This window comes from Balearica regulorum, chromosome 25 (genome assembly GCF_011004875.1).
Source record: "Balearica regulorum gibbericeps isolate bBalReg1 chromosome 25, bBalReg1.pri, whole genome shotgun sequence".
NCBI lineage: Eukaryota > Metazoa > Chordata > Aves > Gruiformes > Gruidae > Balearica > Balearica regulorum.
The window spans coordinates 2,847,801-2,874,096 of NC_046208.1; the positions used below are offsets into that span (position 1 = coordinate 2,847,801).

General features: G+C 47.6%; 2 protein-coding genes and 1 long non-coding RNA gene across 3 annotated transcripts; 1 reads left to right on the plus strand and 2 right to left on the minus strand.

The window, feature by feature from the left end:
- Positions 1–2,760: 2,760 nt before the first annotated feature.
- On the minus strand, positions 2,761–5,401 carry LOC104638573 (interleukin-20). Its single transcript, XM_010306394.2, has 5 exons — positions 5,219–5,401; positions 5,070–5,135; positions 4,130–4,282; positions 3,649–3,723; positions 2,761–3,543 (listed from the first exon to the last, which is right to left on the minus strand). Exons 1-5 carry the CDS (start codon positions 5,375–5,377, stop codon positions 3,466–3,468), a joined length of 531 nt encoding a protein of 176 aa, XP_010304696.2. The 5' UTR covers positions 5,378–5,401; the 3' UTR covers positions 2,761–3,465.
- Positions 5,402–14,611: 9,210 nt separating this feature from the next.
- On the minus strand, positions 14,612–17,779 carry LOC142605195 (uncharacterized). The gene is made up of 3 exons (XR_012838922.1): positions 17,654–17,779; positions 16,808–16,915; positions 14,612–15,102 (listed from the first exon to the last, which is right to left on the minus strand). It is a non-coding gene; the product is annotated as an uncharacterized LOC142605195 (long non-coding RNA).
- Positions 17,780–21,040: 3,261 nt separating this feature from the next.
- Positions 21,041–25,662, plus strand: IL10 (interleukin 10). Its single transcript, XM_010306391.2, has 5 exons — positions 21,041–21,265; positions 22,696–22,758; positions 23,091–23,243; positions 23,908–23,973; positions 24,273–25,662. The coding sequence occupies exons 1-5, from the start codon at positions 21,107–21,109 to the stop codon at positions 24,363–24,365; spliced, it is 534 nt and encodes a 177-aa protein (XP_010304693.1). The 5' UTR covers positions 21,041–21,106; the 3' UTR covers positions 24,366–25,662.
- Positions 25,663–26,296: the final 634 nt, after the last annotated feature.

Below are 26,296 nucleotides of genomic sequence, written 5' to 3' on the forward strand. Positions count from 1 at the left end.
TTCCAGTTAGATGTGGGTATGGAAAGCTGCATACCCCGCAGATAAAGCAACATAGGAAGCAGCAATGATGAAGAAATTGTGACAAAACAGAGAGGCAATTTTCCCTGAACACCAGGAACGGGATGGGCTGGTGCCTGCCTGGCAAAGAGAAGGGCTGCGGAGGTGTCCGATAGGACCAGAGCTGTTCGGGAGAGAAGGGACAGAAACTGCACAAATAAATCCAAATTCCTGAGCTTCTCTTGGTTATGTGCAACTCTGATAGCAAGCCGTCAAAGATAAAGAATGAGGAGCATCACCCTGGCTAGAGCCTGAGCTGACGGTCTTACAGCAACACCACAAGTGTAGTTCTGTTTTAGTAAAATACTTGCTACGCTATAAAATGAAAACAGTATGTCAGTTCAGCAAGGCAACGGCTGTTTGCATTAGCCTACAGACACAGAGTTTTCATCAAGGATAAACCCCAAATTATTCCTGAATCACGCACCTCCCCGCAATAAGTGATGAGATGAGCTTGGCTCACCGTGAGGAGGAGGGCGGCAGCTCCAGAGGTATTTGTGTTCTCAGGGCTGCTCTCACATCCACGTTGCAATAGTCATCACCTTACTGATAGCAAGGCTGGGACCTCACATGTCCGATTACAGCTCATCTGCCTCATCTCCCGGGCTGCGTCCCCTCGGCAGCACGGTGGGAAGGGGCTTGGATATCGGAAAAGGTGTGGAGGGGCCAGGACAGGTCTGCGCCTGCCTGGAGTTGCTGGAAGTGAAAGAATTATTCTGGTGCAATAGAAAAGGCGTGCGCTTGGAAAGTGTCCCCGGGGGTGAGCAGTCATAAAGCTGCAGGAGAATGCTAAGGTTTGGAAATTTCTGAGAGGAGAAAACCCCTTTTGCTCTCCCTTTGCAAATCGGCTTCCTCTTCAGCCTTCCTGCTGGCGTCCTTGTCTCAGCTCCGCTCCTCCCGCACCGCGCTGGGAGCAGTGAGAGGCCGAGAAACGTGGATGGGCTAAGCATCCTGCCACGAAGCTCTGCCTGCACCCCTCAGCCCCGGCAGCTGCCTGCCCACGGCTCCTGCTCCTTCCCACCACTGGCACTTCCATCCAACACCTCATTCCCAAAGGGGCATGTCCCTGGGCCGCTGCAGTGATTTCTGTGGATGGGACAGTGTAAACTTTAACATGAAAGCAATAAAACATGCATGGATTGAGGCATGCAACCCTCCGCACAGGATACAAAATCAATGAAATCTGATAAATAATAATAATTGTGACAGCGTAAGCTGAGGATGTGGAACAAAGCCCACACTTCTCACTCAAGCTGTGATCCAGAGCCCACCACGATCAATGGGCAGGTCCACAGGGACCTCACCAAGCACCCCCATCTCCTTCACCAGAGTGTTCACCAAACATGCCAACGGATTTCCTTTGGTCAGTGACGAGCTGTGGTATCTCATTGCATCGCTGCTTCATTCCTAATGGTTTTTCTTTAACAGAAGGTCATGGTACGTGCAAGATATGTCTTTCTTAAATGGTTGATTTCAAGGGTGATGGTGTTGAAAGATTGGCTTTCGTGAACATTGGCAGAGCATGGAGGGATGTATTCACCCGTTCATGCCCTGGCACCAGGACAAATCATAGTCATGCTACAAAGACCCATGAGAAAGCAGATTAAGAGAATCAAATCCCTGAGAAGCTTTTCTTTGGCATAAGCAAATATTTGAGAAAGGATAGTGAGCAATCAAGGAGATCTTTCCTTTAAAAGTGAATCACCAAATTCCGCTCAGCGTGAAGCACATGCATATGTGCTATAGGCAAATGCTGGTGAGCTCACCCAGCCAGATCCCCCACCGGGCCCTTTAGGGAAGGGACAAGGAGCTGCCTCCTCCTCCTCCTCTGCAGCTCTTCATTCTGCTGGAGCCCAATGAGAGGCACAGTGGACTGATACAAGGCTTTGGTGATGCTGGCATACTGCTGATGGTCTTGACCAGGACCCTCCTGTGATGGGGATGAAACCAAAGCAGTAACTAGGTTCTCCTTGAGAACATGAGAAGCTTATTCCAGAATAGCAATATCCTGTTAAAGAGCCTCTTCTGCAGCTAAAGCCTTCCCCGTGTCACCTCGGTAGCATCATTGCCCAAGCAGGGAACATGCCAGCCCTCGGTCCGTCCCCACTGCTGAAGCTTGGCCGTGCCCATGGTCAGGAAAGGGAGAGCTGGAGAGTGTTGGGCTGTCCCATGGGAACAGAGGTGCTGAGAAGAGGTTTGTATAAGCCTGAAGGATTCAGACCTATAAGCAACGACTCGACCCTAACAGCAATAAGAGCTGCCCAGAGCCAGGGGAGAGCATGGTTGATGTGCCTAACACATCAGGCATCTGCCAGTGCCAGACACTCCAGAGATCTATGTATTAACACCTTGTGGGCAAACACAGGGGAAAAGGGGTTTAGAGCACGCAGAACCAGCGGGTACCAGCAACGTGTGTGCAGTCACTGGTGACTAAATGGGTGAAAACAGACCAGAGCTCTTCATCGTGCACAATAAAAGTGGTCTCCTGGATAAACTGGAGTGATTTAGTATCGTTCAGGTCTAAACTTTGGTCTCTCGGGTATGCCAGGAGCAATGCATCACATCTGGGATGCTAACATTACCGGGAGTGACAGTATCTGCTATGAAAGGGCACCACGGCAAATTCAAAAAGTTTCCCTAACAAGGAACATGTAATTCCTCAGAATTTTGACAGACAGACTCAGCACAGTTTCACGTGGGGTTTATTTACAGTAATTGCAAGAGATTTCCACAAAACTTACTTCTGAGTGTCAGTAAATTACACGATACACACAAGAACCTTTTTCTATTCAGCAACCACATATCTTGCATAGAAAGTTTTCTTTTACTGATAAGGCAGAAAATATAATCTCAAAAGGAAACACAGATTTCTAGGGCCTGACATACCTGCAAGGACCTATTCTTGGAAGCGTTTCTCACCCTGTGCACCTCGTTTCAGCCAGAGCAATCAGCGGCAGCAGTCACAGAAGACTGAGCCCGGATTTATTAGCACTGCTCTGCGGCATTAACTACACCAGAGTAGTTCCAGCAGGCACTCAGCACTCATGAATATACATTCCCTATACAAAAATTTTATAATTTAAACAATACTTCTATTAAATGATCACAGCTTATGTCTGCTAGCAAGAGAAACCCGTTTATATTTTCCCTTGGAGAGCATCCTTTGATAGGAGTCAGCTAAGCGAGTGCTATGCTGATTTGATCAAACTCTTAATTCAAGACTCTGCTGATGCATTCGCCTGTGGACCTGGCTAGCAAAACACTCAGTATTTGACTGAACACAAGCTGTAATCAGTGAGAAACTGCACTGATACAGTACATTATTTTCCCCTTCACCCCTGGTGTGTGCAATGTCCGAGCAGCTTCGTTAGCCCCGGCCGTTTGTGGGTCTTTAACGCCTTCTGCTCTCTAACGAGATTTCTCAATCCAGTCTAGTAGGATGTCCAGCTCACCCAGGGATTTAATTGCTGCAGATGTGACATTCAGCTGAAGTGATAAAAGGAACAAGTTGTAAGCAAGGATAAGAGTACAACCCAAGGTAAAGAGAATCTGAGCGTCTGCATTAATTACTAGACTTAGTCATCAACTTACCCCTTCATAGTTTGCAAGTATTTGATTAAATTTCTCAGTGGATTCCTGTCCACAGATGCACTTATTTTGCTCGTGCTAGAAAAATAAGATAGAATTCATTAGTTTGGAGGGTTAATTTTTAAAAATAAGAGATCAGTTTCTAATTATGTTGGAAATTACTGTGTAGACTGAGACCTTGTTAAACAGTGGAAAAGGCTGCAGGTCCTTAAATCAGACTTCAGCTAAGAACAGAGTTTACTTTGATAGGCAGAGGGACAGGGTAAATATTGTTCTTGAGAACTAAAGTGGGAGTTGGCTGATGAGTGGGCAAATATAAAAATTTCCCAGCAAACATAGGCACTCTTCATATCATGCTGCTTTGCGTTCTTCTTGTCATCATTTTTTATAAATAAAGATTTTGTAACTTTATAAAATGCTTACGTTTATTTATATGCCAAATACTAACAGATGAAACTAAACTGAAGCAATACCCAAGACTTACACACTGCCCGAGTTTCCTCTTCACGCTGAGGAAGGAGTTGGCTATGCTGCTGATTTTTCGGTTGACGTATGAGTCCTCGGTCTTGCAGTGTTTGAAGACTTTGTCCACGTAGAAGTTGAAGAGGTGATGGGTGATGCAGCATCTATCTGAAGACTTAAGGAATAGATTTCATTTTTAAAAGGTCTTCAAAAGTGCTTTAAACCTGTAGCCGCCAGCCCTTCTGCCCCTGCTAGAACAAGTGATCTCCAACACCAAGCATGTAGCTGAGCACGGTGGGATGTTTTGACTCATATAAAGCTTTTTTTTCAGTGATGCTTAATGTAAATTGATAATATATATAGGAAATTATTTTACACTGATTTTCCAGGAGATCCATCCTCAGCAAGTCTCATTAAGTCACCAAAATAACTAGCTGATTTTGTAGCTGGGTATTAAAGGCTGAGATCTAAAGCAGTGGCCCATGACTAGTGCCTTAGAGCGTGAGAGAGCTGCAAAATACTTATTTATAATAGCTTTCACCTCCCAAGATCCCATTCACCTGCTTTTGGATTCTTTAATATCTTTCCAGCCAAATCCTGATTCCCTCTGCCTCCACTGACCGAGGTGGTGGGGAGCCGCAGCTAAAGCTCCTGTAACTGGAGCATCACATGCAACAAAAAAAGTAAAAAACCAAAAATCTCTGCCCACCTTTTCTGGAAAGACAGTCAGGGTGAAATCTCACTGCAGGAACCGGCAGTGGGACACCCACCTCTTTTCACATACGTGATCCGCATCACTTTATCCTCCCTGACCTGTGCTGTCTGCCAGCGTCGGTGTTTCGCAGGAACTTAGAAGAAGTCCTGGTATTGAACAGCTTCCCCAAACGCCCTGAGCTGGCATTAGGATGCTAGCTAGTCAAAAATATTCTGAGAAAAACTGGAGACACGGTAAGGACACCTACCTTAACCTTGTGCAGAGAGTGCGGGTACGACAAGATGCTCAGGGTCCTGACGGGGTCTCTGGCTTGCTGCACGGGAGAAGACGGGGTGGTGAGGTACGTGCTGGCTCCAGAGGGGCTTCAGGAGCAGCTGAGTAAAGAACAATACTTACGATGTTGGCTTTAATTGCAGTGAAACCAGACCTAATCTCAGTCACGCTCATTGAAATCCTGCAGGGTCCAAAGTGGAAGATTTTGTTCCCAGCTGTCGGCATCAAATTCAAGCAGCACGACACGGAGAAGAGGCAGAGGAACACATGGGATCCCTTCATGCTGCTGCAGGATGCGAACGCGGCCAGCTGCCTGGGAGACCTGCTCAGGAAAGACAATATTGCCTCGCTAACTTTCCTAAATAACACAATTGTGATGCTTATGAAAATATATGTATTTTATATAGTACTTGTACACATACATGTGTATTAAAAAACCCCACACTGACTAGTATCTCTTATCCATTTCTTTTTTACTCCCTATGTGCAACAGAAAAAAATCAAATAAAACCAAATATTTAATAGATGATCCCAAAAGATGAATAAATAAATAAATAAATAAATAAATAAAGATTGCATGTAAATAGACAAAGTTCTTCTGAAAAATTTGATCAGAAAAATAAATACAAATAAATTAAATATTTAAAAGTCTACTGACTGAGAAGCAGCAGGAGGTAGCTGTGACTGAAAGCAGCAGATCTCAAAGTCAGATCAGAAAAGAAAATGCTTTCCCTCAGAAACAGCATACTTCAAAAGCAAGTTCTGTTAGCACTGAAAGTTAAGGTTATTAATAAAAGAAAAAACACCTTTCAGAGACACATTATAGGAATACAAGGAAATATCCACGATCACATAGAGCGAAAGGATAAAATCAGTATTTTACCTTGTTCTTTGATGTGAGTTCACCTGTCTCACTGACATCTGACCTGAAGAGCTCCAAAGAAAGTGTTTTTATCCAGGTATCGGGAGGAAATAACTCTTGGATTAACTTTTGGGATTTTTCTTGCTTTTCCCAGCATGTATTTCCTTTTGTAATTTACTGAATTAATGAGCTAGTGAAAGGGACCAACTCTCTCACCCACAGGTGTTTCCCTAACCTACGGAGGCGGGAAATCTTGGCATCGCCGTATCATTTTTCATTCGGGAAGAAGGATGCAACCAAAAGGAGGGACCATCATGAGGGTGACATCCCCAAAACGCCAAGCTCGGGGGTTCCCCCTGGCACAGAGCTGCGCTGCCGAGCCCTCCCTGGAGAGGGGCCGTTCCTGGCTCCCACAGAGGCTTTGGGGTGTGGGAAGCTGAGCAGCATCACCCCCCCGGGATGCCAGTGGTCCAAACCTCGCAAGGTAGGAGAGTTTCTGGCAATAGGACATGGCGTGCTATTAAAATAGCGTGACTCAGAAAGTTGGCAAGACCTTTCTCCATCACTGTCCTGGCACATGGGGCCTTCACCTGCCACGTACGGTGGGACTCTGCTCTCAGGCTTGCTCCTCAGGTGGGTGGACGCTCATCTCCATCTGCGCTTCCCTGGTAGCTGGAGATGCCCAGGTACGAGAGGGCAGGGCTTTGGGATCACCCAGCTCCCACTGCGGTGCCAGGAGAAGTCACTCGGTTTTTAGGAGCGTGGGTGACTTAGGGGATCATTATTCACAGCCCAAAGCTATCACCCTGCAGAAGGACAGAGATCTCACTCGAACCTTTAGCAGTCCACCAGCCCAGCGGCAGCAGGGAAACTTTACCCAGAAGCAAAGACTTTGACTGCAAAGTCTGTGACTACCCTGCTGCAGAGGTTAGCTGCTGAGAAAACTGATGCAGCCAAGGTCCTTGAGCAGAACAGGCACGTTCTCACGTCAATGTTTCAGATCCAGACTGTCCCCAGGGAACCAGGGTTGGCCAGCTGAGGCATGCCATCGTGTGAACGTGGCAGTACTGGTGCAAAACCCAGGTTGGTTCACCGTGCTTTTGTCTCCAAGGCTAGCTCGGTTGTTTCTGTAACCCCTCTGGAGACAGCTAACTCCAATCTACAAACAAAAATGAACAGCTAAAAAACCTTTTTGGACTACCTGTACCCAGTAGGGAAGGTCAGATGGACTCAGAGGACATGGAGGTGGCAAAGATGCCCCTCTAATCCCACAGCCAACCTCTGGAGCAGCCACGATGCTCTGGGTGAGAGCAGCAGCCTGAGCGTGTGCCTGTTGCAATGCAGGTATATCTTGTGTGCCACTGCCTGTGGGCCAGGGCTGTTCTACAAAGTTTTGCTGGGTGAGTAAAAAAAAAAAAAAAAAAAAACCAAGCTCAATCTTGAGCGTATATGCATCATCAGGAGAAGACTAGGCAAATAGATTTTATGCCCAGGCTAGTCATAGTATTGCACACAGCATTGCTGAAGCTACCTCAAATGCACCAAACATGCCTCCCTCATCCCCGTGCCTTCGTACTGTAAAACAGCCAAAAGACAGGTCCAAATCTGCAGCAGGTTGCATTTACCCTCAGCCCTTGCTGAGGGATCCTCAGCAGCCCATGGCTGACGGTCTCTGCCTTCCTCCCGCAATTCCCAGCCGCTGCCTGTAATCGCAGTGAAAATTTTGCTTGGAGCAGAGGAAGCAGCACCAGCAGCATTCCCAGGCAGCCCGGTGCACACCCAGCCTCGGTGAGGAAACGGGAGAAGAGGCAACGAGTTCTTACTTAATTATGTAAATCGCAGATGAGAAGAAGGGATTTCTTTCTTTTTTTTTTTTTTTTTCCTTTTGGTAACTGAACTGACGCTCAAGACGGGTCAGCCAAGTGCCAGCAGGCAAGAAACAGTCACGGGTTAAAAATTGCCAGCCAGGCCAGTGGAGGAATGCTGCTGGGGTGATAGGGGAACAGGAGTGAAATGTCGTATTACTTGCTCCACTACAGACCTCTGCATGGTCCTGGGCGGGCGTCCCTTGGCCTCGCTGGCCTGTCACCAACCATTTGCAAGGCACCGGCAGCAGCATGACCCTGCACGGGCAAGGAGGAGGGTAACCGTGTCAGGGGTGGGGAGACAATCCAGATACAAATAAACAGTGAAAAACTACGTGTGCAATGATGGTGATGGATTACCCCAAGTGCTGGACCTGAGGGAGGTCCAAAACCCTCACTTTTCGGAGCAGATGGGATGGCATCAGCAGGGATCTCGGCGTGCGTTGGACCTAGTCCTGATGGAGGCGAATCACCCGGGCTTGGCTTTCCCCAGGCAGCACTGCTTAAGGGAGGCTCTCACCTACCCCAGCTGCAGCAACATGAAAATATTCTCAATAAAACAGCACACCGTTTCTCATGTGCTCTGGGAAGGAAGAGGAAAAGGAGAAAAAGGGATTTCTGAAGCATGGCGGCGTGATGATGCAGATGAGCTCAGATAGTAAAATGGGAACTGACTCCCCCAGGCGCTCTCAGAATAATTAAGCTTTTCGCATACGGCAGCACTGGGGAGCGCGCTGGGTGTGGGGACGTGGTCCTTCCCCTGGGAACCCTTCCAGGCAACTCCCAGCTATCGGGAGGGCTCCTCCCTCGGGATTTTATGGTAGGCACGTAGTGACAGGGCACACTAAAAGAAGTTATGACCCAAACAAACAAAGGCAGCATAGTGCGTTGTTAGCCAGCTGCCACTCTGATCAGGAATTAAAAACTAAGCCCTGTATATCATTAGCTTGTCAGTCAGACAAACTCCGACCGCTGCCAGGACCGACGCTCAGCCTCACCCTGCCATGCAGACAGCTGCGTTCGCATCACCGCGGCGCTGGCATCACTGCTATGGTAACGGAAACATGTCCATAACAGCAGAAAGCACCAGGCTGTTGCAGACAAATGGCTTGTTGAAATGACTAATGAAGCAGACGTTCCTGGAGAGCCCGGGAGCATGACAGATGAGACACCTACTCACCGGCGGCCGGTTACATCAGGGAAACTCAGCAGCAGCTCCCAGCCCTGCTCCAGCACTGGTGCCGGAGAGCCATGCCCTGTGCACACCACGTACTGCAAGTTACTGCAGTCCTGCTCAGCGAGATCCACTGCTGACCCAACTGCGCTTTTATTCACTTCAAATATTCAAAAGCTTTTGTTTTATCCTAAAAAAAATCCTTAAAAAAACCAATCAGGCTGTTCCAATCTGCAGGAGCCGTGCTGTCAAGAACTGACCACAGGCACACGTTAACATTAGATTTCCAGTAAAGCGTTTCAGAGTGATAAGGTACCAGTTTCAATAGTGCATTTCAATGTAGTTTCATGCTGTAAGAAGATCTGATAATACCCTACAGACCATTCTTGGTTTGTCGTTCTTTGTCATTACTCATCTTTCACAGCAGCTTTAGGTACACCAGCATTTCAGATATGAGGCCAATAATGGTTTGAACACAGATCCCCAGAACTAGGCAATGTGATTGATAGCAATGCCTCCAGTAATTTTAATTAAAAAAAAATAAAAAATCGAGACTTGATAACAAAGTCTAGCAGCAATATCTGACCTCGGGAACCCCTCCTGACATAACTTCAGGAAACGATCCACAAAACCCAACCCAGCCACCTGGAACTAAAATCCTTATAGGATTTTACATCTCTCCTGGTAATACTGTAGCGTACCAAAACCCTTGCCAAAGGAACATAATTCTGTTTCCACAGACACAGGAAAATGTTCCCACTTGCTTTTTATGCACTAGACTAATTTCTTACATACTTGCAGCGGTGTAAATTGTCAGACAGCCCTACCCTAATCCCAGCTGGGGGCTAATGGGAAGGTGGACTGTAGCAGTGGTGCTATGCTGCAGCTCTGAGCAGTTCTCAGCACCTTAAAAAATCAGAGGTTTAATTGTCAAGCAACCACCTGGCCCTCCAATCCAGAGCCCGTTTCAAATCTCGTTTGAACAAGTGCTAATCTGGCACGGTCCTCTTGAAACCCAGGGATTCACACCAGCACCCAGATGGGTGTCACCCGCCCCATCGTCACTCTTTCCATTAGCTTCTGCACGGACGCACTTTGTTCTTTGCGATGGAAACGTGCTCTGCGGCTGCCAGCGCCCTCTCCCAGCCTCTGAAAATCCTGCTGCTCTTCTCCTTCTTAATTAGTGCAGTTCATTATTGACAGAAACCAGGGGCCAGGTACCTTGCAGGCTTGCCAGCCCTGCGGCTCGCTCAGCCCCAGCTCTGCAATGCTGCTGACAAAAGTAAAAAAAATTGTTTTTCTCAGTAAACTCATCAAATGACTCAGAAAAAAACTCTGCAGGGAGTTATCGGCTGATAGGTGTGGTACATTGTGTGCCCTCTTCTCAGTCACGTTTCTAACCATAACCACTTGAATAATTCTGAAAATCAAACACTGAGTACTGTCTTTTAGGGACTCACAGGCTAAGCACTGCTCAGCTTAATGAAATGCAACTTTTATTCAGCCAAGCCCAGGAGATGTCAAAAGCCACGGGAGCAAAATTCAGGCTGTTTTCCAGGATTTCTTCCTGAGTGGCTCGTGGTGTACGGGGCTCTCAGCAGCTTTAGAACCTCTCCTCATGGGCAGAGCAGCTCCTTTCCCAGCACTAAGGGGCTTCGGGAGAGCCTGGGAGAGTGTCCTTGACCCCGAGATGATGTCTGAACCATCCTGGTTAGAGCATCGCCCACAACTGTGCTTTGGGGCTGTTTCTGCCATTTCCTGTTACCTGCAACCCAGCCCAGGATGTCCCCAGGTACATGTCCCATCAGAAAGGAAACAGAGCCACCTCCCCCGGGGACCATCACCCCGTTGCTGTGGGTGGCCCTGAGCTCCCCCCGTCCTCACTGGATGTCCTCATGGGTCACATTCAGCTCCCGGCTGCGCAGGGCTGCACGTCACAGAAAATGACACTGCCTCAGCCACCACCTTCACGGAGCAGATGTGACACTCATCTGCGTGACTCACCAATGGCAGTGCTGCCACCAAGCCCAGGATTTCACCCAAAGACCTTAAAAAAAGAGCGCCTTCCTTCCCCCACCCCGCCCAAGATTCACCTTTGTGGAAAGGGAAAAGCGTGGTGGAGGATCTTATACACTGACATATCTGTTCTGCAGAAAACCATTAATTTAGTCACCAGGGTGGGGGGGTGTTGAAGGTTAGATACTTGCTTCCCCTGTTTTGATAAAATGTGAACTCATATTTTAGTTATCACAAATGGCATCTTCCCCAAAGGGAAACGCATATTTCAGGTCTTTACAGTTTAATAATGCAGCTAAAGAGCAGCTCCTGCTAGCTTTTCTGCAACTGTCCATCACCTGGGTTTCAGCAGCCACCTCTGTTGCCCAGGGACTCCTCTGCCTGCAAAGTCCAAGCGTGCAAAGCGCGTGTTCAGAAAGTCGCGAGTCCAGCCAAAGCGCTGCTGTGCTCAAAATCAGGCAAGCGCACGAGCTGTGCGCGATGCTAGGGACCAGCCCAGAGGAGTTCGACGCGTTCCTGCTAACGTCAGGAACCGTCTGGAAAACTGAATTCCTCTTGAGAAATTTTCACCCCAAAAACTGCAACAGCTCAGGAGTTATCCACAAGGTTTAGCAGTCCCCCTGCTTGGGTACATGTCACCCTCTTGTGATCATATCAGCAAGATTTCCCAGTCAGAGAGTGAATTTCAATGGTTTGGATTTTTCTTTTTCTTTTTTTCTCCACCATGTCAAGGAAATCAGCTATTTCAGCAAAAATTAAGGTAAAATTGCCTGAAAAGCACTGCCTTGCCATTGAAGATGAACAGAAGCGTCCACAAGAGAATGATGCAAAGCCCAACGCCCATGCTGAGATTTGCACCAGTGTCCAAATATGCATATATTTCCAAGACTCAAATCTGCCAACGAGACGAAACACAGGCTTCATGAATGAAGCTTTTTCAGTTTCCAGGAGGTTTCAGAAGCTTTTTGATGTGGGCATCTGATATATTGGCAATTGGGCTTCTCTAAGCAAATGGTGATGCCAATGTATAGAAAAAGAAAACGTCGAAGTACAGGAAAGATTTTGAGCTGCCTGAGAAGGGCCCTTGCTGGCCTGCAAGGTTGCGTGCTGCTGGGAGGATCAATATTTCGCAGAGAAACGAAACTTTCTTAAAAGGTCTTTCTAAGGGAGAGAGCTGTGATCAGTGAACATGAGAAATGATCTAAGCAAATCAAACTTCCACTTTCAAAACCCACAAGAAGCCCCCATGCACATCTTTCCTGCAGAATTTACATTTGTTTACTATGCTTGCTTCTAATTTTAAACCTTTGTCTGTCTTGCAATTAGTGCTTCAGCCATAATTTGTATTACCAGACATTTACCTTGTTCCTGCAGTCCTGGGGGGGGGTTGTCATGTGGAGACTGGGTTATGGTGTTGACGGAGCAAGTTTGCACCTTGGAAAGCGGGCAATCTAAGAGAGCTACGGAACAGAGAACCAAAGAGGACACAAAAATAAAATTAGCCAAAATTGAAGAAAATAGCTCATTCCAAGGATAGAGATTTTCCCTAGTGAGCCTGGGGATCCCCAGCTGAAGCCCATGGATGCTCCCATGAGTCATGGAAGAGCTTGTGCAAGTAGTTCTGGGCTGCTGCTCCCCATCAACAGGCTCTTCTTTGGAAAAGGCTTGTTAATGTTTAGAAAACCAAAGCTGAAGTTCTTTACTTTGGAAATTCAAATGAACCGTCTCATAAAATGGCATCACTTATCAGGTGCTGTCTGCAGCACACAGAGATTTAAAAAGAAAAATAATCGCACATAATAGAACAATAGCATGTGCGCAGAGTTATCAGGGACAATTATCTCCACTCCCAGGTAAGCAATCGCCGACCAAAGACTCTAAGGGACATGCGGCACATCTAGCAAGGTCATCGCTAGGCAGAGAGGCTGTTTCTCTTTGAAATATCAAACCGCCCTCAATTCCTCCTCCAAAGCTTCTGACAGAGCTTTGAATGGCGTGGCTTTTCAAATAATCACAGCCATGCCCAGGAGAGAAGAGAAACATCCACCGAGACCGATGCTGCCAGCAGTGCCGAAACCGGGCTCCAGGCAGCGGCACGGCAAGATGCTGGACCATGGTCTGCTGAAATGCACGTACCTATCACCCAGCTCTCGTGTTCTTCCCGTCCTTATTTTTGGAAGAACTAAAAACTGATGTGATAGCAAAAGTCACACAGGGCTTTTTTTTTTTTAGCAGACTGAGTTTGGCCTGGTATTTGAGCAAGCAATCGAGCCGGCTGTCCTGCACAGCGCCTGGGTTTGCCCAGGAGGGTGAAATGTGCTGATGGTGCAGGCAATAAATGATGCCTAATAGAGGAGAAACTGAGTGCTCGCTGCTATCAGCTCAATTTTTGAACTATTTGGGGAACAAATGAATCACTCCAATAGCCAGAGCTCTCATAGATTCAGCTTTCACCAAAACTGAAACTTGTTTCAGTAAATTAGCTGTGGATTCTGTACATAACCCAGCTCTTAAAGACAGGTTTCAGTTTTTGCTGGGTTAATATTTCCTTGAGTATGTACTAACCTGGGACTTGAACCAGTCTCAGTTTCACAACCGTGAGGGGCCAAAGCTGGTTTCGTTGGTGCTGGATGCATGCGAACCCGCACAGAGCCACCCTGACAGCAGGCAGGGCTGGGACCTCTGCCTGCTCCGGCCCCAGCTCGAGGACAGGGAGAGATGGGAGGGTAAGGACAGCAAAAAGAGCTCTTGCTGGCAAGTCACAGCCACACAGCTTCCCTATTTCCCACCTTATTGATGATACACGTGCTGCAGAAATGAGCATAAACCAGGCAAATTGCCACCAAATCCCCTGGAGTGGGCGTGAGGACAAGCCCACATGGGAAATCTCTTGTGCTGTTTTCCCACCTCCTCTTTGCATAAATCAATCAATCCAGGCTGGCAGAGGTGCATTGCTCCCGCGCTGGCGCTGCACAGCCATCCCCCACCCCAGCTCATGCAGAAAGGTGGGCTAATGAACGAAGCTACAACACATCTAAGGAGGAGCAACACCAAGCTCAGGTACAAAAAGGAGCGCCCCAAGCAAATGTCCCAGGGAGCAAAACCATCAGGGCACCAGAGGAGGGTTTAGGAGGTGAAAGCTGTCCCCGTGAGCTCTACCTGCACAATCTTCCCTGGACTGATCAGGATGATTTCTCCTTTGAGCTCTGCAGGGTGACTTGAGGAGACGGAAGGGAAGATGCTCTCCAGGAGGCGTGCGGGCAGAGCCGCTGCTGCTGCGAACACTCCCTGCAGCGGGGCCGCGCACAGCACCGGATTTTCCACAGACGTGGTTTTGGCCCCAGGATGAGCAGGAGCCACTGTGCCGGCTGCCCCAGGGCTCCACCACCCCCTGAGGACACAACCCTCATCCGCAAGGTCCATACTGAGGCCTGCACATCCCCGAAGCACCAAAGGCTTTGTCCCACCGTGAGCCTTGCACCATCCTCAGCACCGGGAGAGCCACCTCTTCCACCATCCATCCCAGCCGCCATTTGCTTCTAGGAGTAAATTCTTAGAAAATCACGCTACAAGGCAAGGTTAATTTTTCCAGAGGTTTATCCTGTTATCAACCCACCCCTGTACGGCTCTGCCCCGACCCCGGCACATGCGACGAGCGTCAGGTTGGCCGCGGGACGTCAGCCTTCCCACCGCAGCCCAGGCAGATGTGCGCGGGCTCAGCCCTCTGCTAACCAAAGTGTCCTCTGATCTCAGTGCAAAACTGGAGACTCAGTCGCTTGCAGCACACAGCGACCAGCAAAACCCCTTTTAGCCATAAATATAAATGAGGGGCATTGCAAGGATCGCAGCTCTTACGTTTGACTTTATATTTTCAGCAAACAGGCTGCCAGCCTCTTCCGAGGAGCGGGTGATGAACTGCCAACCTCTCCTTTGCCAACAGGCAGAAGACAGCTAGCAGAGGAAGTTCACTTCAGATTTTTTTTCTTCTTCTTCTTTTTTTCTTCTTTTTTTTTTTAAACATCATTTTCAGTGAGAGGGGTTTTCCACCATTCAGATTCATCTTCCACTTCCTAGCTACAGCCCCCAAAACCTGTATGGAAAGCAATAACCAAAAAGGAGTTCAGTGCCTGAACCCATGTCCTGGTTTCAGCTGAGATTTAAGTTAATTTTCTTTAATTTTTGAGTTAAATTTCTTCATAGTAGCTAGTATGGAGCTGTGTTACGAAGAAGTGAACCTTCCTTAGACTTCCACAAAAAGATAAATCCCGGGCAAATTGCCTAAGAAGCACAAGCGAGCAGAAGCGGAGCAGACACCCCAGCTCCCGCGGAGGGAAGCGGGTCGTACCCCTGGGAGCAATGTGATTTCAGTAATAGCTTTTCAATTGCTGAGCTCTACTACTTTCATAAGTCAAGTTCACTTTTTCTTTGGGTCTCTGTAATGAAGATGCCTCGCAAGGAGAAACAGGCAGGTTGTATCGCGTACTCTCTCTGAAAAAAAAAAAACAAAAAAGGAGAGAAAACAGAAGGGGAATCTGAACACGCAGAGGTATAAAGTTATAAAAAAATACTTCAAACCTTCTGAAACCTCTGAAAAGCACATCTGATGGATCATTTTTTTTATCAAAAAATCTCTGCTTATGTAGCTGAGGTCAAGCTAAGATTATTCTTCCTCCTCCTACCTGTGGCACAGCCAGACTCACACCCTGTGCTGAGACTGTTAATTAGAAATTTGTCAACTTAAAATAAACAAATTCAAAGGGAAAAAAAAAACCAAACTTCTAGCAATTCTAATTTTTTGCATTTTTCTCTGAAAAGGCAGCAGTGTCAGCAGCAGCCTCTGGGCTTATTATTCGGGGAATCCACATCACGAAACTCGTCCCCTTTGCCCTGGCTTCTCAGAGGGGCCTCCGAAATGTCAGATTTGAATACAGCCTTGCATGGCCATCACTATTGCTTTTCTGGTTGACTAACACACCGGGTCAGAGCCCCAGCTTCAGCCTGTACCGAACGACTCGCAGGGGAGTCCCAGGGGCCATCACGTTATCATGCTAATGATTTCGGAGCGGAAAGCCATGGTGGGGGCGCACGGGAAATCCCCCGGCAGCACCGGGGATGCTGCAGCATCCCTCATGGCACCGGGGATGATCAGCCGTCACGCGCAGCATCGCCAGCCACGGCATGTGCTTCTCTGCGTGTTGGGGGGGTGGAAAGGAAAACCCAGGATTTCTTAACCCACAGTGTGAGCTGCTCTGCACCATGCAAAAAAAAAAAAAACAACAAACCAACAACAACAAAAAAACCCAAACACCAAAAAAACCACCCCAAAACTCCACTGCGTGAGTGACCCAGCCTGAATTTTGGCTTCAGGCCGAGGGCTTGATGCTGCTGTGGAAAATGAGTGAAGTTGCCTCCGTAATTCACCCCGACGGTCACGTTACACTTCCGAGCAGCTGGTTTGCATTATCTGATTTCTCAAACCATGATAACTAGTTTCTGTCTTATGACCATTCATACCTATAAATAGTTTGTATTTGTATTATTGATCAGAGTGTTGATGCTAAATCATGACAAAAACAATATTCTTCAGAAGATCTACACACCCCAGTAATACCAAAACTAGAAAAAAGAAACTCATCAAAACAGCAGTTATGAAATGACCTGTTCAAGACAAGAGTTGCTCAAAATTGCCTCTGTAGGATGTTCAAAAAAAAAAAGGCAGTGCAAGAGATATTTGGGTAAGTCAAGATGGATCGTATAGTTGACCAATTTTGCATACTTCTACCTTCTTGGCTTACCTGCAAACATACTGCATTCTTCTGAAAAAGCCTTGTTCATCCTCCCCGCTTGCTCGGAGCACACGCTCCCTGCTCCCTGAAGCGCCAGTGCCGAGATCTCATCGCTTTCTGTAAGGACAGAAACAGGACACTGCCGAGAGCATCGGAAAATCCCCGCCAAGAACATATTGCAGGAAAAAAGAGAAGAAAGGTAATAATCCCTCTGTCCGTAATTGCTCCTCTGTGGAGCGGGAAATAGTCCTACGTGGACAAGGGCAGCGTCGTTTGCCTGGAAGATGGCCTGACGCTGCGTCAATGGGCTCGTTAGAAGAACCCAGCGAGAAGAGCGTATTGCTGCAGCGCCATCCCCCTCCACGGCTCTGCAAACCCCTTGCAGTGTGGCATAAAATGGCCAACTACACCTGGGAAAAACAGCACAGCTCGCTCTGCTAGGCTGACAGAGCGCACCCTGAAATCCCAGGGCAGGATATGAAATGGGGATGATATTCTCTATCTGCCTTACAGGTTGCAGCAGACTTCCAAATATTGGAGTTTTACGTATGCAATTTAAAAAGTGCAGATATTTCGCAGTGAAGTTAATCACCGGAACACTGAATCTACAGATTGGAGGAAGTCTCCATTACTTGATGCTTTTAGGTCAAGATTCCAGCTTGATTTAGGTCAAATGGAAGTTCTGGACCTGCTATGAAATTCTTATGTAAGGCTCTCCTATGTCATATTACAAGTCACATTAACGTCATAATAATGTCTTCTGCTCATGATTAGTAACCTATTTCTGGACAGTTAGATGTTACAAGACAAAACAGTGACATTGGTTAAATTTCCAAAGAGTAATTTGGGATTTACCTGTTGAGGTGGTTGATATGAGTCACATTGCAAATTCCGACAAGAGTGCTAGAAAGCAGGTTTCCAGAAGTGAAAAACCCAATGTCATGCCTTGCCAGCAAAAAAAAAAAACACCCTTAAAAAAAAAAAAACCTTAAAAAAAAAAAAAGCAGTCTGTGCTTCACCATGTGGAACTGTTAGTCATCAGCAACGAGGATGCTGAGAGAGCAAATGACATATTGCTTCAAAACGGCTCTTCACACAAGGTGAATAAAAGGCCACTAAGTCTCTGCTTCCCCCAGAGCGTCACTGACAGCGGAACTCCGGAATCTGAAGGGATGAGAAGTGGGGAATTTCTGAAATGGGAAGAAAGAAACACAGCATTATGATAGCCTGGAATTCTAGGGGATCCTCTAAGCTGTATCTAGAATAGATACCCCATAAAGTACACAATGTTCCTTTGTCCGAAAGCAATTACTGGGACCAAGAAGGCAAAAATCTGGAAAAACTTGCCAACATAAGAAAAGCTACACAGATAGGCAGCTCCTTTAATAAGAAGTCACCCTGCTCCAGAGGATGGGACCTCTGGAGACCACCGAGCCCAAGCCCTGCCTGTGCAGGGTCAGCCAGCGCAGGTTGCCCAGGACAAACCTCTCCACATGTCACTCTGCGGAGGAGAAGCAATTGCCCAAATGCCTCTGTTTTACTGCAGAAATGCAATTCTGCCATCCTGCTGAGTATTTCTGGTGAACGTGCAGCTCTTAGAAGTTTGTGGGAGGTGGGGTAAAAGTGTATGAATGGCTTTTGAGTAACACGCTTTCCTTCCTGAAATGATTTTCTTGGCAAACATGAAAGCTGTTTCCTAAAGGTTTAGAAATACACCCACGTCCCCCGGACACTCTTTAGGAAAAGGTGCTTTATTCATTCATGCAACCACTTCGTAGTACTGCAGAGTCAATGCATTTCCACAGCAGTAAGCAAGAGTGAGTCAGAACGAAACTGCACCGTCAAGATCTCTGACATGGCAAAGGAAATACAGGTAAACACAGCCGAGTATCATCCGTGCGCAGGCCAGAGTTTCCTTTGTGGAATGGACGCATCTGGCTTACGCTCGTACCAAAAAAAAAAAACAACAAAAAAACCCAAAAAAAAAACCAAACCAAAAAAAACCCTACGAACCAGGTTCCAAAACAGGGAGGAGGGAATTGCACAAGACTGAGAACCCCTCTGCATGCTCTGAGTGTCAAACTGAAATGACTTCATGGAGACCCACAGATTGCTCAAAATACGAGAGGTTTGGAAACGAGCGCTCAGCTCCTCAGCAGGAAGGAGGGGGGGTCCCGGCACCGCTGCCGCACCGGCTCCCGCTGATGGCAGAGGAGCTTCCCGTGTGCCCCAAGTCCTTTTGCTTTGCATCCCACAAAAATAGCAGCACCTAGCACTAAAGCTGAGGCTGAGAGTGACCCCTCCACTGCAGGAGCCCAGATTTGCAGAGAAGTGCCTGGGGCTGCATCCTTCACCGAAGGGAGCGGGTTCAGCTCCGGGGCTTTGGGCCAGGCTGCCCACGGACCCGCTGCGGGGCCCTGCCTCCCGGTACCATCGCACCCACTGCCCTGACCATACCGGTTTCCATGCCCTGATGGAACTTCAGCAGCTGTCTAGGTCTTGGCAGTGAAACTTTATCTGCTGCTCGCTCTTCTCCTTTCTCATGGCTTCTGCTGGCAGTCAAGGGGAGAAACCACATGGCTGCGTTAGAGCAGGGGGAGAAAAATGGGTGATTCAGATCAACTTGTAGTGATTCACCGGGAGCAGGCTTCCTCTCGTCCTTTGGAAGAGGCAACTCCAACAACAAAAGGAAAACAAATCAGAACACAAAATCCCACCATCTGCACCTCAAACCCTTCAATTACTAATGTTTCATCACCTTTCCTCTTACTCATACATACATACAGCAAATAGTCCCCTTTTGCTCCTAAAAATAAAATTTTTAAAATGTAAATATACAGTAACAAACAATACTTTGCCTTTTTCCAGCTTTTTCTTTTTTTTTTTTTGCAAGAAGTTCCTTCACAAAGGTTTGCAAATTCGACTTAAAAGTTAAGCTCAGTGCAGTGAAGGAAATGAGAATTGAAGCGCTTTGTCTAAAACAAGGACAAAGCCTGTTGGAAGCAGGTTGGGAAGAATGCACTATTTCAAAGTAACACAAGAGCTTTCAAAGAAACCCCCCTGATTTCAGAAAGGCCAAATTCATCTCCACTTTCTCTTTCTTGGATAACAGATTCCCATATTAGTCAGTGAAATCTTTATCACAAGGAAGCAGGGGAGTGTGTACTAATATATATATAGAAAGAGAGCATGAAAGAAAGGAAAGCGGAAAACAAGAGAGACGTCAGAGGAGTTATCTTCACCTCTGAAATGGTAATTTTATCAGAGCCGGGACAGTAAGTGTCAGTTAACACAGTACACCCAGTTCGTAGAGCCAGCACCAGGTTGCTTGGATGGGGCTCGTGCCCATTTCTAGGAAATCAAGTTGAACTAAAAAAACCAGAAACACAAATATTCATGACCTGCTTATACACTTCAACACCACAAGCCAATGTTAAAATCCTGGCTCCCATGGCCCAAACCCTGCTCCCACCCGGCTGCTGTGCGTAAGCAGCCGGTGCACAAGCCCCGAGGGACCGGAGCAGCAACGCATCCCAGCCGGCCGGGCTCCTCCACCGCATCCCGGCACATCACAGAAGTGACCCCGTTAGCAGCCGGGCACAACCCCAGCTGAAATTTGGGAGCATAGGCTTCGAGCTTGGTGAAGGCACTGAAAATTCGCATCGACTTCAGCAGACATATGCGTTAACTGGAAAAAAAATAAATTAGGATTCAAGATTATCATGTATATTTGCAGTATAGGATTAGAACGCCAAAGGAGATGACAGTGTATTTGTGCAGATTCATTAAAAGCAATACTGCTGATTTATGCATGGTGCTGGGGATCCTAAGTGCAGATTTGATATGGAGGTTGAAAAATAGAAACACTTTTTTTCCCCTAACAATAAGGCATTCATCTAAAAATAAAAAGTAGCTGTGAGAATGCAGAAGTAACCTCACACAGCACCTTTTCTTCTTCGCATTATATCTGAAGCTTTCCTCTTTAGCCACATTTAAATTTACAAGAAGCAAGCAATGAAAAAAAATTGCAGAGTCTAAGCACAAAAGATTTGATGGGGTGTGAGGAGAGGAGGGGGGTCAAGAGAACAGGAAACCCAAGTTGACGGGAAACCCAAGTGACATTTAGTTTTAATGAATGACTTAAAACCCCAATATTGCTCGCCAGGAAATGGGGAGAGGAAATTGAGCGATGTTTTGAGAGTATAAATTAGGGGCTCCATCAAGGTGAAGGCTACAGATCGGCTTTTTACCCTCCTGTGAAATTCAGCCGAGAGCTGGGCCAAGAGGAAGGCAGCTCATTTTCGCAGCATGCAAACCTGCTCAGCCCTGCTCTGCCTGCTCCTGGCTGCCTGCACCCTGCCTGCCAGGTGCTCGCCCACCGACCCCAGCTGCCTCCACTTCTCGGAGCTCCTGCCTGCAAAGCTCAAAGAGCTGAGGATCAAGTTTGAGGAAATTAAGGATTATTTTGTAAGTATAACCCTGCTAGTCTGTCTTTCCTCCTTCATGTTTTGCTTTTTTTTTTTTTTTTTTTTGCAAAGTTCAGTGATTTGGATGAGGGGGAAGACAGCTTCCTCCCGGCAGCAATGATTTGGTTGTGTGTTGTGTTATGGGCTAACGAGGGCGAGCAAGCGAAGTTCAGTTTCATTGCTCACTGAGAGACGATGTGCAAGGGTTTTCTTCCTAGTTTGAGTTACAATGAACTCAAGAGATTTCATAGTGAACCTTTGTGAACCTTCCTAGCCAGACTTCCCCCGAAGTGTTGCAGATCAAATTATTCAATGAATTAATTGGAAGGTAACAGTCCCTTCTTCAGGGCAACGAGGTCCAGCCTCGCTGAAGTCAATGCTAGATGAAAAGGGAAATCAATCTTTTGCTATAGACTTTTTCTCTGAAAGAACCACAAAAGCCTGAGCATGGTATATTATGACTGGGGAAACACTACAGTAACTAGCACTTGCTTTGGTGCCTGTAAAAGGTCACCGCTTTGTGTCGCAGCTAACGGGAGCCTTGGGGTTGCTGAGAAAGCAGCACAAGATCTACTCAGAGCATTTGTCATTGCATCAGTACTGATAGAGGTGGTCGGTCACATCTGCGTTACTATTTTAGTTAATGTCAGTGTGTTTTAGCAATAAAACAAGATAGTTCTCCAGATTAAATCTCAGGCTTAATGTCACAGCTTGCACTTATTACCAAATGAACACAGCCAAGACTTTAGATTTAAATCTTGCTGTAAATCTCCCAGTTAATTTTGGGAATGACTATTTTTAATCTCTCAGGAAAGTCAGTAAGTACCTGGTGCCATGGGGCGATGCTTTGTGTGGTGCCAGCCCACCCCACTGCAGCTCCCTGGTCTTCCAGAGCTGATGGTGCAACAGAGATGCCACAAGACAAAACACCCTCTGCAGATCCCCTTCGGCTGCAGACTTACAGAGATAACCAAACCGGGAGGATTAAACCCTCCGGCCCCCGGCGAGCCCGCGGGCAGACAGGCTGGGGCGGATACCTCGCTTCCAGGGGCTGCCGTAACCTTGACAGCTACCTGAAGAGCGACGCGGTTTGCATCAGCGCTCTTAAATAAACACGCTCCACAGCCGAAGCGAGTGCGCAGCGCTGGCAGCGGGGGGAGGAGTTTCACATTAACAAAATCGATGGCACTGAGGTTTCTGATTTCATTATCTTGCTGTCTTGACCTAACCGTAGCGGCACTGCAAGATTACGGACCAAAGAGTCGGTGGCTCCTGTATCTGGTGTTACTGTGCTTGCACACAAGCGTGCTGGGCGCTCTTCGCTTCAGCGAGACCACAAATGCAAACAAGCAAAACGATAGTTTGTAAGGCAGAGTGAAAAATAGCGTTGACTGCCAAAGTAAAGCTCACGTTTCCATTGCATCCTTACAGCAATCAAAAGATGATGAACTTAACATCCAGTTGCTCAGCTCCGAACTGCTGGATGAATTTAAGGTAAGAATTATAATTCTCATGTAAGTCCCTTATCCTTCTTCACCCCTCGGCCGGTGTGTTTTGTAAGAAAGGAAGCAGGCTGGAAATTGGGGCATTTCCTAACGTCACAGGGACGGTTCTCCAGCCAAGCAGTAACACGTGTGTCTGCAGCAGGGCTGAAGGATAGTTCTCCCCACATCACAGCCGCAGCAAGCGGTGCTAACATGCTGCAAGCACTCTGACCGCCACCGCGATTTTGATTTTTTTTTGATTTTTTTTTTTTTTTAAAAAAAACACCCACACACGTTGGTGCTGGTGGCCAGCCTCAACACGGTTACCTCCTCTCTCCCCAGGGGAGCTTCGGCTGCCAGTCCGTGTTGGAGATGATGCGGTTCTACGTGGAGGAGGTCCTGCCCAGCGCCATGGGGACCAGCACGCACCACCGGCAGAGCGTGGGGGACCTGAGCAACCTGCTGCTGAGCCTGAAGGCGATGATGAGGCGCTGTGTGAGTGGGGCTCAGCATCACGGCGGGGAGGATGGAATCAGTGCCCTGGCAACGCAGGGACAGCAGCAGGGTGGGGAGGAGCAGGAGCAGGGCTCCGGGCAGGCAGAGTCCGTAAAGATGGGGTTTCTCTTAGCCCCTGCTCTCCAGGCTTCCAGCAGTTAAATAATGATGGTTCAGAGCCTCTGTCCAGGAGCACCATTTATTTGCAGCCAGCCCTGTCCAACAGAGTCTGGCTGAAGAGATAAGGGGAGCGAGAGCAAAGGGTCTGTCCCTTACCTGGGTGCCGGAGCAGCGTGGCTCTGTGACGATGCCTTCCGACACCGCGCTTGCTGCGGCCGTGACCCCATCACCGGCTGCAGGCTGAGTCAGACGGCACACACCCTGCCCCGAGCAGACAGCACCGCGGGGCTGCCCTCACCCGGGGCCGGCAGCAAGGAGCACAGGGCTGGGAAGGTCTCGGGGGTCCGTGCTCGGGTCACACCGAGCTCCTTTCATCAGCGCACGGTGCAAAGCAGCCGCAGTTGCTGCCCCAGAGAGCCCCACGGCTGCACGTGGGGAAGGGGAAGGTGGAGACTGGCGGGGTGGCCGTGACGAGGGGCAAGCGGAGGGGAGAGCCCTGGGAAGGAAACCCATGTGGTTGAAGCCGTTGCTTGTTCCTTTGCAGAACAGATTCTTCGTGTGCGAGAAGAGGACCAAAACCATAAAGCACATTAAGGAGACGTTCGATAAGGTAAGGTCCCCGCTCACATGGCTGCACCGAGGTTGGGAGGAACCCGCCGTCCCAGGCAAGGCAGTGGATTTTACTGCCGGCTTTAGGATAGAGAACAAAATTTTAAAAAATTCTTTAATTAAATGAATACCTAAGGTAGAGAAATCCAGAGAGCGATGCTCAAAGGAGCAGCCAGCAGGGCTGCCTCAGGGGTTGGGCAGAGAAGCTGGAGATGGTGGTGGAAGGAGAATATACCTAGCGATTGTACATCACGTATATTGTCACACTCAGACCTAAACGGACTTGGCTTTCACCTGCAGATGAACGAGAACGGAATCTACAAGGCCATGGGAGAGTTCGACATTTTCATCAACTACATCGAAGAGTACTTGCTGATGAAGAGACGGAAATGAAAATGCCCAGGGGTCTGCGTCTTTCGCACAAAATCCTGCTGTTTTTTCAGAGATCACTTTAGGCTGCGAGAACACACAAGAGACTAAGTTATCTTAGGGTTCAAGTCAAGAATTACAGGTCAATAATTTCAGGTTTAGTATGGTATTTAAAAGTTATTTTAACAACTGAATTTAATATTTATTACTTCTGATACCTCAGTGTTTATGTTTACAATATGTTTTGAAAAGTGTGGTGAGCTTGTAAAATGCTATTTATTGTTCAATTTTTTAATACTGTTTGTGATAGAGCTATTTTATTCGTAGCTTCCAAACACCCAAAGCAGTGTTCCTCTGGGGAGCAGATAAGGAGCAGAGCTTATCCTGGGTGCAACTTCACTGAGCATGGTTGCCTCAGCAGCAGCAATTCCAGCTCTGAGTTCAGCAAAGTTTAATTTTAAGGAAGTGAGGACTCTCTTCCTGTTCTAGCCCTCTATTTATGCAATCAAATGTTTTTATGCTTAACCACGTCACTGTCTCTGGTTCTGCAGTTGGAATCAGGCACTGAAATATTAAAAATTATTCCATGGCCTTGCACTGAGCAAAATAATGATAAATGTAAGCAAGGGCACTTTTTTCTCCCGTGCACGGAAAGCAATGCGGAGAAGGACCTGCGCTCCTGCGAACAACACGCGATCATGCCGCAGCGGGAGATCAGTTAACCCCACCTCTAGACTTCAGCCTATATATTAGTCCAGGTTAAAGAAAACAAATTAGTAGTAGGAATGAAGTGTTTGGTTCTAATAGAACTTGACTGAAATATTGCTAACAACTGATTTCCAGAGCTCCTGGGTCAGCTGTTCTGCACTTTCAAAAGTTAATATTACTAATTTCCAGTCTTTGATTGGGTTTTACTCGCTGTTTTGTTGTTGGTTTTTTTTTTTCTTTTAGAAGTTAGATATTTAATTAACCACCATTTTAAGGTGGCTTGGGTAATTTGCATTCAAATTCATAAAGCTGCATGCAGCACTGACAGGGTTTGCGCTATTTCTCATCCCGCGCACGAGGAGCCGCCGCGGACGAGCGCTGCAGGGGAAGGCTGCACCGAGAGCAGCTTCGGGGCCCCCGAGGGCGGCCGATTTTCGGGCTCCCTTTCCTCCTCGCCCCGGTCTCCTGCACGCCCCCACGAGTGCTACAGGACACCGAGCCAGAGGAAAACGCCATAACCCAGAGGCATTTGCTTCTAATATTTAGAAGTATTAGGGCGCCAGTATGATGAAACACTGTCAGTTTGTTGTTTGCTTTGTAAGTTACCACTGAAGAGAGGTTATTTATATTTGATTTATTCTATTTGTACATTTATGGTGACAGAAGGGCAGTCCTGCTGGCAGCCTGCCCGCACGGGAATTAGTTATCCCAAAGCAGGAATGCTGCTCCGTGGCTCGCTCCTTCTGCTGAAAGCAATCGGGTGGCATCGGCTCAAGGGCAGCCTGGGAGCCAAGCACTGTAAAACTTCATTTAAGCTTCTTACCAAGACACATTGAGTTCGTGTTGAGCCAACTTCTGTACTCGTTTTTCCGTGAGAAGGGAGGACGGTCCTGGAGAGAGCCAAGAACATCAGCAGCTCCGTTCCCGGCGGCAGCACTGGCGGGGCACCGTGCCTTGGCCACGGCTTCGGTCACTGTGTGAACTTTTGCATGTTTATCTGTACAAAAAGAAAGTTTTTATTTTTGCTAATAAAGACTTCCTAATGAATAAAGCCTCTGTCGCATTCTTCCAAGTTGTGAACGGGGCTGTGAGCCAGCACCAGCGCGTGGGTGCTGTGCCCACTGTCACCCTGCTGGGGAAGAGCCTGGCGGGCACGGATCCAGGCGAGGAGGACCACGGATGATGCGTTACGTGCATTAATGGCCAGGGAAGTGAGAAGACCCGAGGTCCTCACATTTAAATCCAAA